This window comes from Podarcis melisellensis, assembly GCF_964234715.1.
Source record: "Podarcis melisellensis genome assembly, chromosome: 5".
In the NCBI taxonomy this organism is placed as follows: domain Eukaryota; kingdom Metazoa; phylum Chordata; class Lepidosauria; order Squamata; family Lacertidae; genus Podarcis; species Podarcis melisellensis.
This window is the reverse complement of record NC_138537.1, coordinates 10,687,951-10,706,667: the sequence shown is the minus strand read 5'-3', so window position 1 is coordinate 10,706,667 and position 18,717 is coordinate 10,687,951. Positions and strand designations below refer to the sequence as shown.

Below are 18,717 nucleotides of genomic sequence, written 5' to 3'. Positions count from 1 at the left end.
GAGTGTTTGATTCTATACTTCCATGCTGCTTTGCCAATCAAAATCCCTCCCACTGAAAGCTGCTAATGCAGGGATAGGGATGGGCCACAGTGGTGAAGTATCTGCTTTACATTCAGAAGGTCCCAGGTTCAAACCCTGGCATCTCCAGCTATGACTGAGAAAGAACCCTGCCTGAAATCCTGGAGAGTCTCTGGCCAGCCAGTGTAGACAACACGAACCTAGATGGACCAATAGTTTGATGCACTATTAAAGTTAAAGCAGCTTCCTATGTACATTATAACTATCTATCTATACCCCTCCCATCCCACTGGGGATAACAGCTGCTTGCAGGGGAGCACAGGCAACCCAAACCGATGGCACACCACAGCACCTTTTAAGTTTATGGGTTTTTTTAAATAACGCCAGGAGATCCAATTACAGATATCCAGCATCACATGCAATTTGACCCTAGAGCATCAGAGCAAACACAAAACAAAACTCGACTGCTCTTGTGGAACTTGTGAGCTGCCTTTCTCTCCAAAACCAGGACACTTTTTTAAATGAAAGAGCCTAAGAGCTCCAAAAGGCAATGTAAGCCGATTTGATCTGGCTGGCTTCAACATGACCAAAAAGATAGGCTTAGAAAGCGGGCCATTGAACTGTAAGTTAAGCTCAGATGTATCAGGTTTTATACCCAAGGCATTCCAATTGATCTTACCCTCCTTGAAATCCTCTACAACATCTCTGCTCTCCTCCATTCCTTTGCTGAACGACTTTTGGAGCCAAACATTTAACCCTCAACTCCCAATCCTCCTTTGATTTGGACCCTCTTGTTCTGAAGGTCCACAACTAATTTTTTCCTAACAGGAGACATAACTGTGAATTAAGTGAAAAGAGGAACTGGATAAACTTTTCAAAGAAAATCTGTAGCTGGCTAACAAAGCTCAGCAAATAATAACAACAGAGGGAGGCTTTACAAATTTGTTACTGTCAACGTCACAGGTGGACATGATGGGAAAAGGTGGAAATGATGGAAAAAGAAACCTTCAAGCAAATATTACATTATAGATTAATTAGCTATGCCTATCCCCCCAAACACACTGTGTTAATCACAAAAAGGAGAAAATCTATATTAAAAAATGATGTACATATGTGGGTGGATGGGGAAACTGCTGTGGTTTTTAAAAAAACATTTTACATTGGGTCAACCATAAGAAAGGGAAGTACTTAAAGCTGGGACTCTAAGCATATTTGCTCAGAACAAAATTATTCAGAAATATTTTTCATTTTCAAATAAACGAGTCAAGGCTCACTGCCTATAAGTCTACATAAATACATAATATATAAAACTAAAGAGGACAAGTGGCCAGCAAACTTTTTCTAATCATTTAATTAGACATTTGTTCGCTGAGCCTATTCTAGATACCAGACAAATGCCTATTGATATTAGGAGTATATTTTATGACTTGAAACAGCTTATCATTACCAACTGTTTATAGCCTGAACAATTTCCAGATCTGCACACCTAGATGCAAATCTCATAAAGGAAAGCTTTAAGCGAGCTTTTCTTGATTAAACAAATGGGCACGTTACTATTAATTAACGTAACGCCTCCTTTCTGCACTTATATGAAGTGTGCAGTTTCCAGTAGAGTTCATACTATGCCAGCACAAAGTTTGCAGATGCACAAACGCTAGGCACTGAACCCAATCTTTAAGTCCAGTTAAGTGAAAATACCTTTATTCCTGTTGAAACGAAGTTAACATAAATTAGTTTGCAACCTGATCCTGTGCGCTGACTTTATTGCAAGTTATTCCATGTAACTCCATGAATTGAACTGCAGCCTTAAAACCACAAACTAACCCTTAACTATCTTGTAGATCAGTCTAAAGAGGTACAGGTTGGTGGGTAACACAATTTCAGTGGTCAGGGCAGTGTGCATTTCCCCTCATTTAAGGTATAGAATGAAATCAACATTTATTTGTGCTCTTTAATATTAAACAGTGCATGAATTTCTTGATCCAAGCCTTCCCTAGCTCTTAAATATTGCTGAGCTGTGCAGTCTATATATTTTACACGGGAAGACACCCGAGGACACCAAAACCTGCATTCCTGTACCCGTGAAAATCTACGAAAGCAAATATATATATATATATATATACTAATTACAGAGCCAATTCAGTGACCATGAAGAGTTCTTACAGCATCTAGTTTTATATAGCAAGAAGTGCTGAGTCAGGATGCTCATTCAACTTTCATGTGTCACATTACATATGCACTCCTGTGGTTGACATTGACGTGGGCAAAAGGCTGATCAACAAGCCCTGAAATCAGCCAGAAGTACCGAAAATCAGGGGAAAGGCAGGGATTTTCCCTCTCTGCTCTCTGTACTTATCCTTCCTATTCACGCATGTTAAGATATCAATCTGGATACATACTAGAGGTGATTTTAAAAGTGGGTTGTTGCTGATGTTTTCTTTTGGGAAGAGGGAGTTGAGCAAGGGAGGGAGGTTAACCAAGAAATGAGATTTGGTTGCATGTAAGGAAAAGAGGCTCCAAGCAATGGGCTCAATATTTCAGCACTCCCTCCACAATAAGACCTGTTTTCTTTAAGGGAAAGGGACCACGTGAAGAAGGAAGAGAGGGAGTCAAGGTTAAAGCCACCATCCCTAGCGTACCAAGGGAGAACAGCATCCTCCGCTTTCAGGGCTCTATCCATGGATCGATAGCAGTCGGAGGCTGCGATTCTATCTAGAGATGCTGGAAGACGTGCGTTTGAAATTCCAACCTTTGCAAAAAGCATTGTGCTTCTCTCTCCGTCGCGTCCCCCCCGCCCGCCCCCAAATTCATTCATTCACTCTTTTTGCTGGGCCAGATCAGGCGCCGCCCGTTTAACGTGGAGAGGAGGCGGAAGAGGAAGAGGAGCTCGGCGGTGTGCGTGAGAGAGACAAAACAAGCACACCCCAAACAGCGGCCGGGGAACCAGATGCGCTTCTGAGGGCGCAGAACCTCCGTCCACAAAGGGGCAGAGGGGAAAAACCATGCACAGGGGGCGGAGTTTGCGCGCGAGGTTTTGCAAAGCCAAGCCCACCACCACACACAAAAAAGTAAAGAGGGAGAGCGCCTCTTATTGTTTGCCCTTCAGCTGACATACATGCAAGGATGCCTTGAAAGCAGGCGCTGGAAAGGAGAGGTAGTTGGGGCGGTTGTCGGCTTTCCACTAGCTGTTTTCCTAGACGGTTTTGCCTTCCCGGGAAGGGCTGACCTGGTGCGTAAAGGTCACCGGTCCAGCCGGCGTCCAGGGCAAGAGCCCGAAGTTAGTTGCAAAGTTCACCTGCTGCAACCTCTAGCCACCGGCCTCCTTTTCCTGAAGTGAGGCAACAGCCCGGTGAACCTGTTGCGCGAGGCGCAGGCGATGCGTCCCCCTGCCCACCCCAAACCACCCCAGAGAAACTTAACCGGAGCCTGGATTCCCACCCTTTGCAAAGCTCGCTTCCTGCTGCCTCTTACCTGCATGTGTCCCTGGTACATTCTGCTTTGCCTGCTTCAAGATCCACCCCCCGAGGCCGACAGGTTGTGGGACTGGGGGAGGAGGGGGTCGTCTTCCCCGACTAGGCAACTGCAAGCAGGTACAAGGTGAGAGCGGAGCTCTGGAGGAAGCGGGAGTCTCGGGCGCCTGCAAGGGCTGAGTTAGGTGCCCGGCAAGCTCGCCGCGTCTGTTGCTCGCCGGTGACCTCCGCCGCCTCCTCCTTCCCCTTCAAGGCGGCTTGCCGGGGATTTCTCGCGCGCAGAGTGTGCCAACGGGCAAAGGGAGCTGTCCTTCTCCCCCGAGGTGCTGGAAGAGGAAGCAGGCAGCCAGGCAAAGAGGGGAGGGGATGCAGGAGGGCTCTGTTGCTGCTGCTGCTGTGACTGTTCTTATTTTTGCAAGGCAAAACCCGGGGAGGACTGCAAGCAAACTCTGGCCGCCGCCGCTGCCTTTATAACTCTGCTGGTCTCTTTTTTCAGGCGAACTCTTTTGGGCTTCCTGCTTGGCTCCTTCATTTCGCTTCCTCTCCAAAAGCGACCCCTCCTCCTCCCTCCTCTTGCTGCTGCTGCTGCTGGACGGAGAAGGAGCCTCCCCCTCCTCCCTCTCTCTCCTTCCCTCCCTCCCTCCCTCCCTCCTTCCCTCCCTCCCTCCCTCTGCAAAGAGCGGAGCGCGCGCCATCCGGGGATCGTTCGAAATACCAGCGCGCGCTCGGCCACTGCCTGACTGCAAAGCCTGCAAGGTGCAGCGGGCATTGCCGTTAGGCAAGCCTTGTTTCCCTCTCTGTCTCTCCCTCTGTTGTTTGTTCCAGCCCGCAGGATCCCTCTTCCGGGTTTAAGCCAAGCTGACTGAGTCTGGCTGCTTCCACTGCTCTTTATATATAATATTACTAAGAATAAACCTCTTTCTACGGGAGTGCAAAAGTGACATTGGGAGCCCACGCGCTCCTAGCTCTTCGGCTCTGGGTGCTTGCAGAGGGCACGCCGGACGCCCCAAACGCCTCTTGTATGGAGTAGCCAATGCAGATGCGTAGGCCTTCTTTTGTTGACAAAAGCAGGACTGACCTAATCTGAGCTTGTGCAGAGTTCCTGGCCTTCCCCGAGAAATCTTGAAAGAACTTTAAGGCAAAGTGTTCCTGAGCACGTGCAAAATAGCTTTCCTAGGCGAAAGGGAGGGTTTTCCAGTTTGCACCTTTCAAGAGGCTATAATTCTGGTCAGGCCAGGAAAATTCTTCTGAGGGCATTGCTGCAACCAAAGAAATTAAGGACATGACCAAACAGCTCTAATTAAGGGCATCATTTGCGATGTTGGTCCTTGCACTATACTGTATATATGACTGACCAGAATCAATGCTTGAGCTGTGTGCAAACCCCAACAGCTGGCTTTTCCTGAAACTCCTCTGTGCTTCCTCCATACATAGTCATCCCAACACTGTTGGGTGAGCCAAGTGTTGTAATCGGGCAGGAAACCATTATCACAATTCAAACCTAAACAGATAGAATCAAATTTATGGATGGTTATCATTCAGCAGCGCTAGGGTGGAGTTTCCCTTTGAAAACTTATTGGAGAAGGGCAACATTCAGGTCAGCAGTAGAAAGTCCGGGGGGAGTTTGTGTTCCTTTTGTGGTTTTGGAATGTTGCCATTTCTGATGTCAAATCAGTGCCTGATTCTGTGCTGCTTTTAATGTTGGGTTTTTTAAAAAAAAAAAATGCTGTGCACTGCTTTGATATATTGTGAGAGGGCAGTATAAAAATATTTAAATAAATAGATAAAAACAAATATTCCTTTGCAAGGAGACTGACCTGTGGCCTGCAAAAACCTGTAGGAAGCAGTAGGGTATAGCATGTACCACATTGGAAGATGTGTAGATGAACAAGTCCTTGATATTGTGGCTGAAGCTATTAGGGATGATGGGATGATTGGAACTGTAGTTCAAAAATAGCTGGAGCCCCAAGTTTGGGGAAACACTGAGCTAATGCATTGCCCTCAAGCTTTCAATCATAAAGGCTAGAAACTTGCTTTTAAAAATAATAATTGAAACTGATTCTCACAAAGCTGGGATCTGTGACAAATTTCCCTTTCTTCACTTCTCTCTCCCTCCCCCCCCCTTTCTGCTGCCGCAACTTTCTGTGAAATGGGATACAGAGCTCTGAGCTTAGATATGACCCAAGCCTTTCAAAAGAAGTGTCACTCTACATAGAATGTGGAGTCTGCCATCTTTTAATTGCAGTTTCTGAAATGTTTGTATTAACTAAACTTCCAAATAATAATAATTAAAAAAGGTGTGTTGCAAACTGGCAAGTGTAGCATTGGGACGGACGGGGAGGTGGAGTACATGAGTCAGCGTTCGGCAGCTGGCCATTTTAGATTCCTATACCCCAAATTAGATTCGCATATGCAAAGGAAAATGAGCAATCTCTGGTCTGGTTTCTCCGTGAAAGAAATAAATGCACGAAGATTCAATAGCACTGCAGAGTTGCTAGCTCAGCAGCCACAGGACCTACCAAAGAAGTCATCAGACTGGACTGCCTTAGTAGACAAATAATTCTCAGTAAACCAGTTACTAAGAATGGTGGATGTACCCACTTCTGCGCATACACACACACACACACAGAGAGAGAGAGAGAGAGAGAGAGAGAGAGAGAGAGAGAGAGAGAGAGAGAGAGAGAGAGAGAGAAGGCAGTGGGGAATACAATTCTGAAATTGTTGGTATGTGTACCTCACCCCTAAGGTCTGCAGAAGCTACGTAATAAGATGGCAAAATCCAAAGAAAGGACAGTGGACTGCACTACCTCATGTAAATTATCCCTCATGTAAGCAAAATAATGGAAACTCCTCACAAGGAGAAGACCAGCCAATTGGAAAGACAGGTCCTAGCCCAGTCTACCCCGATGTTTTAGCTTTCTGCTTGTGGTGAGGTTTGAGGATTGTGTCTGTTTGACTTGGTTTTAAATAAGGGAACAATGCAAAAAAAATAAAAATGATACCCCTTTGTACTTTGCAGTAGCACATTCCATGATGCTACCTCAGTCTTGTACCATCTCATTCCCAAGGCGCAACATTATGCTGACTGAGGTAGAATGCTAGAATATACCACTTCAGTTGTGTGGGCTGGGTGTGTGTCTGTCATCTTTTCTATTACTTTAAGAAACATCCCACCCTACCTGGAGTAAACTAACATATCAGGGAAACAATTCCTACTCAGGTGTTCTGTACCCATGGGAAACAAAAAATGTAATGCAGAAATATGGGACACTGTCCCTACCCCCGATGATGTGGCTGTTGGTCACAGTCCCCAGCTATCACATAAGTGACTCAATTTGAAGGGTTCTCTAACACAACAATCCTGATTGGTCAGAATGAGGGACATAGGAAGAGCCAATCCAGTCCAGCATTCCATTCTCACCGTGATCAACTAGATGCCTCTGGGGAGCCCATAAGCCAGTGGTTCCCAACCTTTTTTGGGCCATGTCCCACCTAAGCATCTCTAAAATCCTGATTCCCCCCCCCCCACTCCATGACATATAATTCTTACTATTCAAAAAGTCAACTCCTATTCACATGGAGGAAGCCTTAAAGGCCATTAACTGTTAATAACTCATTCTCGAATTGCCCCCCTTAAAAATCAAATTGCCCTCCTGTGGGCATGTGCCCCACGTTGGGAACCATGGCCATAAGCTGAACCTGAACACAAGAACCTTTTTTTAAAAAAAAAATATTTTTTTATTAACTGGCCAATCACATCAAATTAAATCACATCGCATAAATTCCAAATTACAAAGCCAAATTTTTAAATTTTGATTGGGGAACCCATACTTCAAGATCCAAAGGGGGATTCAGATCATCTTCTTATTACTGCGTTAATGTCCAAATCAGTCCCAATCAGTCCAAATAAAGTTCATAATTCTATCCAGTCTTATCTTGGTGTTTCCACATCATATCTTATTCATATAATTTCTCTTTTTCCTTTACGATCTCTTCTATTAGTCTCCTTAAGCCGGTAACAAGTATAATCCTGTGTGGATTTCCCGTTCCTCCACTAAGTCCAGATGATTTCCATATATCTCCTTCGTAGATAACATCACTCTTTCCATCGTAAATTTTGGCATTTGTCGCTCTTAAGTCCCACCGAGGAGTTGATCGACAATATGTAAACAACTCTATTTCTCTCTTTCTCCTCCCAGACCCAAGAGCTCCAACAATGCCTCCCAAAATGGCGACAGCATTTTTAACTGCGTCATTCCCAAAACTCTTAGCTTTCCAGCTTCATCTTGAAACATTGCTTTGGATCGAAAGTTTATCTCCACACAGCCTTAAACCCACAGCTTAAGTCCTTAATTTCTGACTCATTAGGGGAGGGGATTCTTGTTAAATCACATAGAAAAAAGGGAAGGCAGGTTTTTCCCCCCTCCCCCCTCAGTCATTTAATGGTACCGTATCTTGACATATCTTCTCATATTTTATTCTTGTCTTGTTATCAGAGATCTCTTCTGTCAGCAGTCTTACTCCCCTTTTTCCTTGAAGCATGTGCAATTAATCTCATCCAAATTGTTTCTTTTGAAGATCGTTGCAACCAGCGGCGTGAATCAGGGACGTCGTCGAGGAGTGCCGGAATCCCACAGGAGGGCTTTGTGCCTAGTGCCCCCACCACCACTAGACAACATAACTAAAGTGGTACCTCAGGTTAAGAACTTAATTCGTTCTGGAGGTCTGTTCTTAACCTGAAACTGTTCTTAACCTGAGGTACCACGTTAGCTAATGGGGCCTCCCGCTGTTGCCGCTGTGCCACCCCCACATGATTTCTGTTCTCATCCTGAGGTAAAGTTCTTAACCTGAGGTACTATTTCTGGGTTAGCAGAGTCTGTAACCTGAAGTGTCTGTAATCCAAGGTACCACTGTAGTGGCCACAGATAGCCTTATCCTACATGAATTCCTCTATTCTTCTAAAGCTATTCCAGGTTTTAATCATGTGATATGCGAGGAAGTGCTTTCTTTTGACTGTCCTCAATCTTCCTGTGGGAATGTTGAAGGTGGCAGGAGAGGATATCTTATTTATTAATATCCTTCCTAACTTGCACTAGCAAGTTCCTTTACTTAGCAGAGTGCATTCCCACTTTACACGGCAGAAAACTGGTTGCAACCTCGTGTGAGTTTCTTAAGACAATAAGCTATACAATCTGGCTTGTCCAGATTGAAATGTGTTCTAATATTTTCCTGGTAAGACCCTTTGAATCCCTCCTAAAAGAATAAAGACACCACAGTCCTATTCATAAGCAATAAAAAGAAAGTTTACTCACAATCAGGCAGAGCACAGTGTGATCTCTGAAGGCAGGCTTTAGGCTTTAAGTTACAAACATATACAAACAGGTTTACCCCATAAGGGAGATGACCTGGGGGACTGCTTGGCTGGCAGCCAGCAGTTCAGTCCAGGAAGTTCACAGGACGAAAGGAAGATGGAAGAAGAGAGAGAGTGGTGGCATGCCTTGGCCTTTTACCAGATCTGGAAAGATCACACCCACCCACTAGTCACATGCAAGGAAGGTTGCTCCAGCCAGGTGTAACAGGAAGTTCGACTGGCTAGACCAACATCGCCCTGCATGTCCACTCTAGGAAAACAAGGAATGTTGTATTTGACTGCTCCCAGTGGATTACATTCCAAACTTCCAACATTCAGGTTCACTGGATGACGTTGAGTTCGAGAGAGAGGTAGAAAAGCATTTCTCTATCTATATCCTCCTCACCTTGCACAATTTTATAAAGCTGTATCATGCCCCCTCTTACTCTGTCCCAGTGGAGGAAAACCCATGCAGCTCTTTTCAGACGGAGGCAGTAGTGCATTAGTTTGGGATGTCTTCAGCATATGTGGTGGCATCAAGGCAGGGTCAGGCCTTCTCCTTGGCACCTTCATGGCATTCAGAAACAAGCACATTAGCAAATCACTTCAATCTTTCCTGATTCAATCTTTCTTTCAACCATTCCTGTTGTTGGGGGAAGCAATAACCTGGAAATGACCTTTTAATACCTTTGAAAAAAACCTTGAGATTTTAGCTGGGAACAGAATAAGGTGTTGCTTGACATGTAACCGTTAAACAGGAATCTGTTGAATTTAACACACCTGTATGCTCCTGTTTTTGAGGTTTATTTCCTAATCCTTGTCATGTGCCCTTGGAAACGGGTCCAATGGTGGGGCTTCTTTCCAAGTAACCATGCTTATGGTAACAGCATTAGAATTTTAACACATAAAGATCACATATTCCCCAAAGAAGCCTACAGCCTACCCCTTGAAGAACTACAATTCCCATCACCCTTAACAAACCACAGTTCCCAGGATTCGAGTCATACCTCGAATTGAATGTGCTTCGGGTTGAGCACGTTCGAGTTGTGCTCCGCTGCAACCCAGAAGTAACGGAGTGCGTTACTTCCGGATTCCGACGCTCGCGAATGCGCAGACGCTCAAAATGACATCATGCGCATGCACGGAAGTGGCAAAACGTGACCCGCGCACGTGCAGACGCGCTGTCACGTCTTGCGTTCTGTTCAGGATGCGAATGGGGCTCCGGAACAGAGCCCGTTCACATCCTGAGGTACCACTGTATGGCCAGAGCCATCTTTCCTATTGGGCTTACTGGTGCCTTGTGCCAGGGCGACGGCCTCTCAGGGGCGCCCCAGCGAGTGGGGGAGCTGCGTGGCTGTGCCGGTGGCCTCCCCTTTCCCAGCACACCCGCCAGCTGTGCCCCGTCAACCATATGGCTGGCGGGTGTGCAGCTTGCCTCCCAAGCCTCCGCATATGGCATGTATGTAATTTCCACTGCCTGCAATGTTGTTGCTTTTTCTCAGTAGTCATGTGCACATATATCTCTCCACTGACAGAAACATTCTATGCATCTGCTGGAGTGCACTTTAGCCCATGAAAGTTTAGGCCATGATAAATCTATTAGGCTACGATCCTAACTACACATACTGGAGAGAAAGGATCCCTGAGTCTATTCAGTGAACTAATATACAGGCTTAGGATTGCATTATAAGTCTTTAAACTGTCCATAGGCTCTTTCTTGTCTGAATTTTTTAAGAGTTGTTTTCAAGGGCAGAACTAGATGTGATGCCAAAAGAGGACTTGTTGCCAGAATTTATATAGAAATTGACTTTATATAACAAAAACCTCATAATGGGAGTTCTCTAGGAGGCCCACAAAGCAAAAAAACCAACCTGTATTTTTTAAAAATTGGAATTTTTGATTTAGGTTGTTGTAATTTTGCTTGACCAGCTTGTGACAGATTTGTTGTGTTGTTTATTAGCCCTGTATATACGAATATGTATTTTTTGTGTATTTCAGTATTTTGTTTTTTCTTGGTTTTATTACTTTGCTCCCCGCTCTGGGATTGAAAACATTCAATGAAGAGTGTGCTATAAATCCTGTAAACATGCAAACAATCATGCAGTAAAATGTAGTCTAAAACAATAAAAACTATAGAAAATCAATGGTTCCTTTCTGAAGCATGTGACATCACCACACATGGTGCTGAATGTGACTATGGAGCAGTTTCTGAAACTACTAAGCCTTGCAGGGAGAAGAGGGGAGTCAGGTTGCAGGATTGCTGCTTCTGGCAGAAAATTGACATTTGTTGCCACGTCTGGATCTGTCCTTAGGACTGAAATACATGAAAGGACTCTTTCTTCTGCCCGTTCACAGAAGGGGCAGGCATGGTTTCCTTCTGGTTTGTGCAGTGGCAGGTCTTTCTGGCAGGTGTGCCACAAAGCCGGGTCCAAAGGATGCCATGGCACCAATGCATCCTTGGGAATATGGAGGGAAATTTGATTCATCTCACAGTGAAATATGTTGTTGTTGTTGTTGTTGTTTAGTTGTTTAGTCATGTCTGACTCTTCGTGACCCCATGGACCAGAGCACGCCAGGCACTCCTGTCTTCCACTGCCTCCCGCAGTTTGGTCAAACTCATGCTGGTAGCTTCGAGAACACTGTCCAACCATCTCGTCCTCTGTCGTCCCCTTCTCCTTGTGCCCTCCATCTTTCCCAACATAAGGGTCTTTTCCAGGGAGTCTTCTCTTCTCATGAGGTGGCCAAAGTATTGGAGCCTCAGCTTCAGGATCTATCCTTCCAGTGAGCACTCAGGGCTGATTTCCTTCAGAATGGAGAGGTTTGATCTTCTTGCAGTCCATGGGACTCTCAAGAGTCTCCTCCAGCACTATAATTCAAAAGCATCAATTCTTCGGCGATCAAGAAGAAGAAGAGTTTGGATTTGATATCCCACCTTTCACTCCCTTTTTAAGGAGTCTCAAAGCGGCTAACATTCTCCTTTCCCCTCCTCCCCCACAACAAACACTCTGTGAGGTGAGTGTGTCTGAGAGACTTCAAAGAAGTTTGACTGGCCCAAGGTCACCCAGCAGCTGCATGTGGAGGAGCGGAGACGCAAACCCAGTTCCCCAGATTACGAGACTACCGCTCTTAACCACTACACCACACTGGCTCTCATCAGCCTTCTTTATGGTCCAGCTCTCACTTCTATACATCACTACTGGAAAACCATAGCTTTAACTATAACTCAGAGAAGCTATCTGCTATGCCGTGCAGGACCACCCAAGATGGACAGGTCATAGTGGAGAGTTTTCACCAAATGTGATCCACCTGGAGCAGGAACTGGTAAGCCACTCCAGTATCCCTCCCAAGAAAACTCCATGGACAAAGACAACAGTGAAAGATGAACCTACCTAATTCATGCTTTCCGAAGCAATATGTGAACCGGCACACAACCATCATTCCAATTTTGTAGTTTTTTGAATTTTCATACCTAAAATACTCTCCAGCCAAGCAATGCATACAAAAATGCAGAAGTCAGTGAAAATAACATTAAAAAGTGCATTTTAAATAGCTTTGCAGAAGTGTGCATATGTAGATCTTTATTCACCCCTTCCTCTCTGGTGGAGGGGTCCTGCTATTTTTGTGGTTCAGCTCAGGCGCCAAAGTATCTTGGGCCAGCCCTGGGAGGACTAAACTAAAGATCAAACCAAACTACAGGCAGCACAGGGCAGGAGAGCCAGAGGACACAGTGTGACGCGGCAGCTTAAAAAGCCAATGCAATTCTGGGCTGCATCAGTAGGAGTATAGCATCTAGATCAAGGGAAGTAATAGTGCCACTGTATTCTGCTCTGGTCAGACCTCACCTGGAGTACTGTGTCCAGTTCTGGGCACCACAGTTCAAGAAGGACACTGACAAACTGGAACGTGTCCAGAGGAGGGCAACCAAAATGGTCAAAGGCCTGGAAACGATGCCTTATGAGGAACGGCTAAGGGAGCTGGGCATGTTTAGCCTGGAGAAGAGGAGGTTAAGGGGTGATATGATAGCCATTTTCAAATATATAAAAGGATGTCACATAGAGGAGGGAGAAAGGTTGTTTTCTGCTGCTCCAGAGAAGTGGACACGGAGCAAAGATTCCAAACTACAAGAGAGAAGATCTCACCTAAACATTAGGAAGAACTTCCTGACAGTAAGAGCTGTTTGACAGTGGAATTTGCTGCCAAGGAGTGTGGTGGAGTCTCCTTCTTTGGAGGTCTTTAATCAGAGGCTTGACAACCATATGTCAGGAGTGCTCTGATGGTGTTTCCTGCTTGGCAGGGGGTTGGACTCAATGGCCCTTGTGGTCTCTTCCAACTCTATGATTCTATGAGTGTACACTTGACTTTGTGCTACAACCAGGTACAAAGGCTCCTGCCTTGCTCCTGTCCAGGTGTGCCGCAAGCTCTGACTTCCTGTGCTACCTGTGGCACCCATACATCACTTCCTTCACATTTCTCCCATTTGGAACACATAGGAAATTAGAGTGGTGCCTTATACTGAATAAGTTCCCATTAGTCCATCTAACTCAGTACTGTCTACACTGCCAGTGGATTTCCGGGGTTTCAGAAAAGAATCCCTACCCTGGAGATGCCAGGCATTGCAGCTGGGACCTCTCGCTTGAAAGGCTGCTGAGCTACATGCCCTTTCCTTCTGAAAGATAGATCTGCCTGTTTCCCACATGCTGGTGCCCTTAATGCCACCCTACACCCATCACCCTGTCTCACCTGGCCTTGTGGCACATCCTCCTCCACGTGAGCTGTTCTGTAAATATGTATTTATACAAAGGGGAGAGGAAGCATCTGTACACTTTGTTCCTTCACTCACTGCCATATCTCTTTGCAAATTTGCCTTTCTTCATGAATGTCAAGATCTTTTCTTTCTCCATCTGTCCCTAGTTTGAAATGAATACATATTTTATTCTTCATCTGCAAAGCATTATAGATGGATGGATGGAAAGATATTTAAATACATAATTCATAGTGGGGTGGGAAGCATTAGAGTTATGCAACCTTGTTGTTCAACAAGAAAGTCTAGGTTGGGGTTTGGTTTTGGTTTTTTGAGTAGAGGGTTGAAGGATCTTCACCCTCCGTCGTGATATTTTGATCCTGCTCCTGATTCAAATGCAAACAACTCTTTCATCTCCAAGGATGTTGCTGCGCTTGTCAAAGGCTCTATTTCAAGACTGCACTTGAAAGTCTCATTTGTTGCTGCTTGCTCCTGGTATGGCAGCACTGCTAGTTGAGGCACAGATGTCGTTGGCTTTTCAGCTTTATCACGGAAGAAAATCTCATGGAGGGCAATAACAAATCAGGAATGGAAAACATTGGGTCCTCTTTTGAAAAGAGAGAAGCCATATTTAATGAATCTGGGAGATGGGCATGGAAGAAACAAAATAGCCTTTGGGGTAGTTCTCCCCTTCCCCCAAACTGAATGGCTTTTCAAATCTGCAGGATATTTTCTTGATCCTACGGTGTTGGTGACTGGTGTTCATTGAGGATGGGAGGGTGGAAGGCAGGGAGGCCAACACTGTTGGAAAACTGTGTATGTGCAGCTACTCACACAGAGTCAATTAAGGTTTGGCAGACAGCCAGAAGGCAATCTGAAGGAGTAAGTCTGCCTGGAAATAACAGAGACACGGAGACCGCTCCCTGATTGGTCAAGCTCTCAAGGGAGTGATAATTAATGACCTACTAACTGGTAGTTCAGAGTTCAGTGTTCGTGAGTTCAGAGTTCTGTGTCAGTGTAGGAGTTGTGAGTCGTGTCAGAGAGAGCTAGCAAAAGATTTGTGTTCTGTTTCTGTAAATAGTCCACTGTATATAATAAACACATAACTACAAGTTCCTGGTTCCTGCTTTGTCTATCCTGTCCGCAGCCAAGTTGCCAATTGCTTCCATGGATTCTGCGTGTACTCTGCTAGGTCTGGCTAAGGTCCTGCAACTTGTCAGAAAATTGCGAAACACCAAATAGGTTTTGCCAATAAACACTAGGTAGAGCCAGAGGCAGAAGCAACTAATTCTCATTTTGTCCCCATCACCCTCCCTGCTAAGTTCTATAAGGGCAACACTGAGTGTAAGGAGGAGGGAGCTGAAAGTTATGACAACCTCTTGAATTGGTTGGAATTAAGGAGATAGGCAGGTGGAAGCCAGCTTGGGGCGACTAAAGTATGGGGGGCAGTGTCCCCTCCACTGTTCTATGGACTGCTGCACTCAAGCACAGACCGAAAGCCCATTTGGCTGTTCATCCTGTTTTCAACACTGGCCACCCAAATGCTTCTGGGTAGCACACAAGCCAGGACATGAGTGCAACAGCATTCTCCCAATCCTGTTCCCCAGTAATTGGTATTCAGAAGTTTTGGGTGAGAAATTTGACTCAGTTGACCTTTGAAGGTGAACTCACCTAATTCTCAGGAAGGGGGCCAAAACACAGACAACCTTCCAAGTTCTCAGTTCTCTGAATTTTGCAGTGCTGTTCTCCAGCCAAGCAATGTGTACAGAAAACACACACTTTCAGATAAAACGTGCAGATAAATGCAGATGTTACTGAAAATAACATACAGAACGCATTATATGGTAGGAATTGCTTTGCAAAAATGAACCTAGCAGGAGAAATTCATACTAAAGTGCTGAGGAATTTTCAGGAGGATCATTTGTTAAAGAAGAAATTGCAAACTGATATAGAAATATAGAGAACTGAATTTAAGCTTGGAAGAATAAGAAACTGAGAGAAACACAGATGTGCCCATCTCTACTTCATGGCATGCTCCTTCTGGTCCTGGAGAAACAATTGTGACCTTCGCCGTCATGACTAGTTGCCATTTGGTGATGAATCTGTCTAATCCCCTTTTCAAGCTGTCCAAGTCTCCACATTTTGCAGTAGCAAATTCCATAGTTTGCACAATGTGCTGTGTGAAGAAGTGCTTCTTTTGTCTTAAATCTCCAATCATTCTGCTTCATTTGAGGATGTCTGGCTTCAGCTATGTTAAGAAGAAAATATACAGTGTGTTCAGGCTGGTAGCCTAAAACATTTTAGTCTCACCTTTCCACAATCACTCGAGGAAGCTCTCAAAATTAATTAGAACATGTAAAAAATGCAGGAAGATTTGAAGTCCATCGAAAAAACCTTCAAAAGTGGGCAGGAGGGAGTAAACATGCAGTATTATTGATTTGTTGTGCAGTGGTTGACAGTGACTAAGGCTGTGTATTTTAAATTAACGAACCTTCCAGCCATTAATAGCCATTGGTTTTGCTGGAGAAGTCATGGAAGTGGTTAAGACACGACCCTCAGATCCTTATTCAGGAATAGACTGCTGCATTTGGTAAGAATTATTCATATGCTTATAAAATTGAAGGGGTTCAGTAAGTGCCTCTTCTGGACAGTAAGACTTTTCTGAATCTAAGCCTTAATTAACGTTATGGTATTTTTAGTTCCAGATTGATGGCGTTCCTTATCCCTCAGCACTCTTAACGTGACATCATTTCCTTTATCCACGATTACTAATTATTCCCACTTTATAAATAAGTAATTGAGACTCAGATTGTCTGGTTATTCAAGGATTCTGATGCAGATCAAAGCTCACTATTACATCTACTTACCATCTTGTAGTTTTAGACCATGTTATAAAGGCTAACGCCAGGATTTATTTTTTTTAGTTAACCCTGAAAAGGCCTGAAGGAGAAAGAAACTATGAATATTACTAGGGTAAGGGTAGGCGGTTGGATAATTATTTTGTTTAAAGGTGGACACCTTAAATCACATACTGGTGCAATGAAATACAGGAGAATGCTGAGCCACAAATATTGTTGGGATTATTATAATTACACTATGTGTTTCCATTTATCTGTTTCTCGCCTCCTTTCCTCTCTCTCCTCTCTCCTCTTCAGATAAGTTGAGCATTTTGGGTGTGTTTATTTCCTCTTGTGAATATTCGTAGTTGTGGGTGTTTGTTTTTCTGAAGATAAATTATTATGATTTTTTTAAAAGTCTAGACCATTTGTAACCAAGGCCAGCCTACTCATTAGCTTCAATGACACAGTGACACCATTTTCTGTTTTGCCTCAAACCAGCCCTGTTCGGAACATTTGCCAGAGCAATCCAAACCCCCAATCTGCCAGACGGCAGGAGGTTTCAATGCGGTCAAAGTGTCCCTTCACCCAACCTTGCATGTCTCCAGCTGTTTCTACTGGTGCAGAAACTCCCCACACAACCCTGAGAAGCATCCCAACATGCTTGCCCAGATGGGTGGATACTCAGGACAAATGCCCATTCACTTGATGGATGAGCTGGTCCTATGCAAATTGCACTGCTCATTCCATTAAAAAATATATACTGGCCATAAGCACACAGAGTGCAGGGTTGCTGTTGTCCATTACGGAAGGGTAAAGGCCCATTCTTGGCTTTTTCATAGCCAGCTATGGGATCCCGCCATGCCCACAATTTTTCTGGATTGCAGCCGCCAACTCTCTACTCATTCAGCGCATTAGTCTATAAGCTCAGTATGGCAACAAAATGCTTAAGTGAATTAAATTGTAGGCATTCCAAGATATCATATATTCTGGCCGTGATTTATAGGTCACAGTTTGGCTTAAGCTAAAGACGCCAAGTGCACATAAAAACGCAACGCAATGTAATAAAATGAGAAAACGGCAAGTGAGGCGGTTCAGGGGAAGTAAGGCAAAATAAATAAATAAATCCTGGTCCCTGATAAGGTGTGAGCTGTCAGTGATTGACCAGGAAGGGGGGGCATGGGGGAATAGCTCAATAAGAACTTGGATCCAGTGTGAAGCAGCTGTGGAAGAGGAAATCCCATGCTAGGGATCGTTAGGAAAGGGGCGGAAAGCAAAACTGCCAATCATGCAATGCCTTTATAACTATACTGTGTATAGTTCTGGTCACCTCATGTTAGAAAGGATGTTGTGGATCTGGAAAGGGTTAAGAAAAGGGCTGCCAAAAAGACTGTGGGACTGGAACAACTCTCTTACAGGGTAAAAGTTGCAACATTTGATGTTGGGAAAAGGCAAGTAAGTGGGTACATGTTGGGAAAGGTAAAGAGACCCCTGACCATTAGGTCCAGTCGTGGCCAACTCTGGGGTTGCGGCGCTCATCTCGCTTTATTGGCCAGGGGAGCCAGCATACAGCTTCCAGGTCATGTGGCCAGCATGACAAAGCCGCTTCTGACGAACCAGAGCAGCGCATGGAAATGCTGTTTACCTTCCTGCCAGAGCGGTACCTTGGGTTAAAAACTTTGCTTCAGGATGAGAACAGAAATCGTGCGGAGGCAGTGGGAGGCCCCATTAGCTAAAGTGGTACATCAGGTTAAGAACAGACCTCCAGAACGAATTAAGTTCTTAACTAGAGGTACCACTGTAATAGCCAATTGCACCAGCCTATAGAAGACAGAGAGATAGAACCTCTCTACCACCACAGCTGAGCCACCAGCAAATTTTGGCTCTCTTTCTCCATTCCAGCCGGTCATTTCGTGAACTCTGGAACTATGAGCTACTGTCTGAGTTTGATTCTCCACTCTCCTTTCTCCCATTGTCTTTTCCCTTTGTGTCATGTCTGTAGGCTGCAAGCCTGAGGCCTTATTATTGGTATTTGTTAAGTGGCTCTTCTAGGAGCCTATTTTGGCTACAGATCTTGAGAAGAAATGGCACAAATACTTAATAAATAAACAGGCGTCTGGTTGGCCACTGAAAGAAAGAGGCTGCTGGGCTTGGTAGGGTCTGATCCAGCAGAACTCTTCTCACATTATGTTCTTAAATTTAATTTAATAATAGATGAAATATCTGGCACTTATTCTTAACATGAATTATCTCCCCTCTTCAGAAAATTAATTATGGAAATAATAAGACATTTCCCCACTG

General features: G+C 44.6%; 1 protein-coding gene and 1 long non-coding RNA gene across 5 annotated transcripts in view; one reads left to right on the top strand and one right to left on the bottom strand.

The window, feature by feature from the left end:
* The window catches only part of PEX5L (peroxisomal biogenesis factor 5 like), a 169,523-nt gene extending 165,437 nt beyond the window's left edge, over positions 1–4,086 (bottom strand). For all 4 annotated transcript variants that reach the window (XM_081911020.1, XM_081911022.1, XM_081911023.1 and 1 more), the window contains exon 1: positions 3,490–4,086. In XM_081911020.1, coding sequence (XP_081767146.1) covers positions 3,490–3,510 — 21 coding nt within the window. In that variant the 5' untranslated portion in view covers positions 3,511–4,086. The remainder of the gene's footprint in view (positions 1–3,489) is intronic.
* Positions 1–18,717, top strand: part of LOC309370033 — a 248,467-nt gene that overhangs the window by 116,485 nt on the left and 113,265 nt on the right. The gene's annotated exons all lie outside the window — the stretch shown is intronic.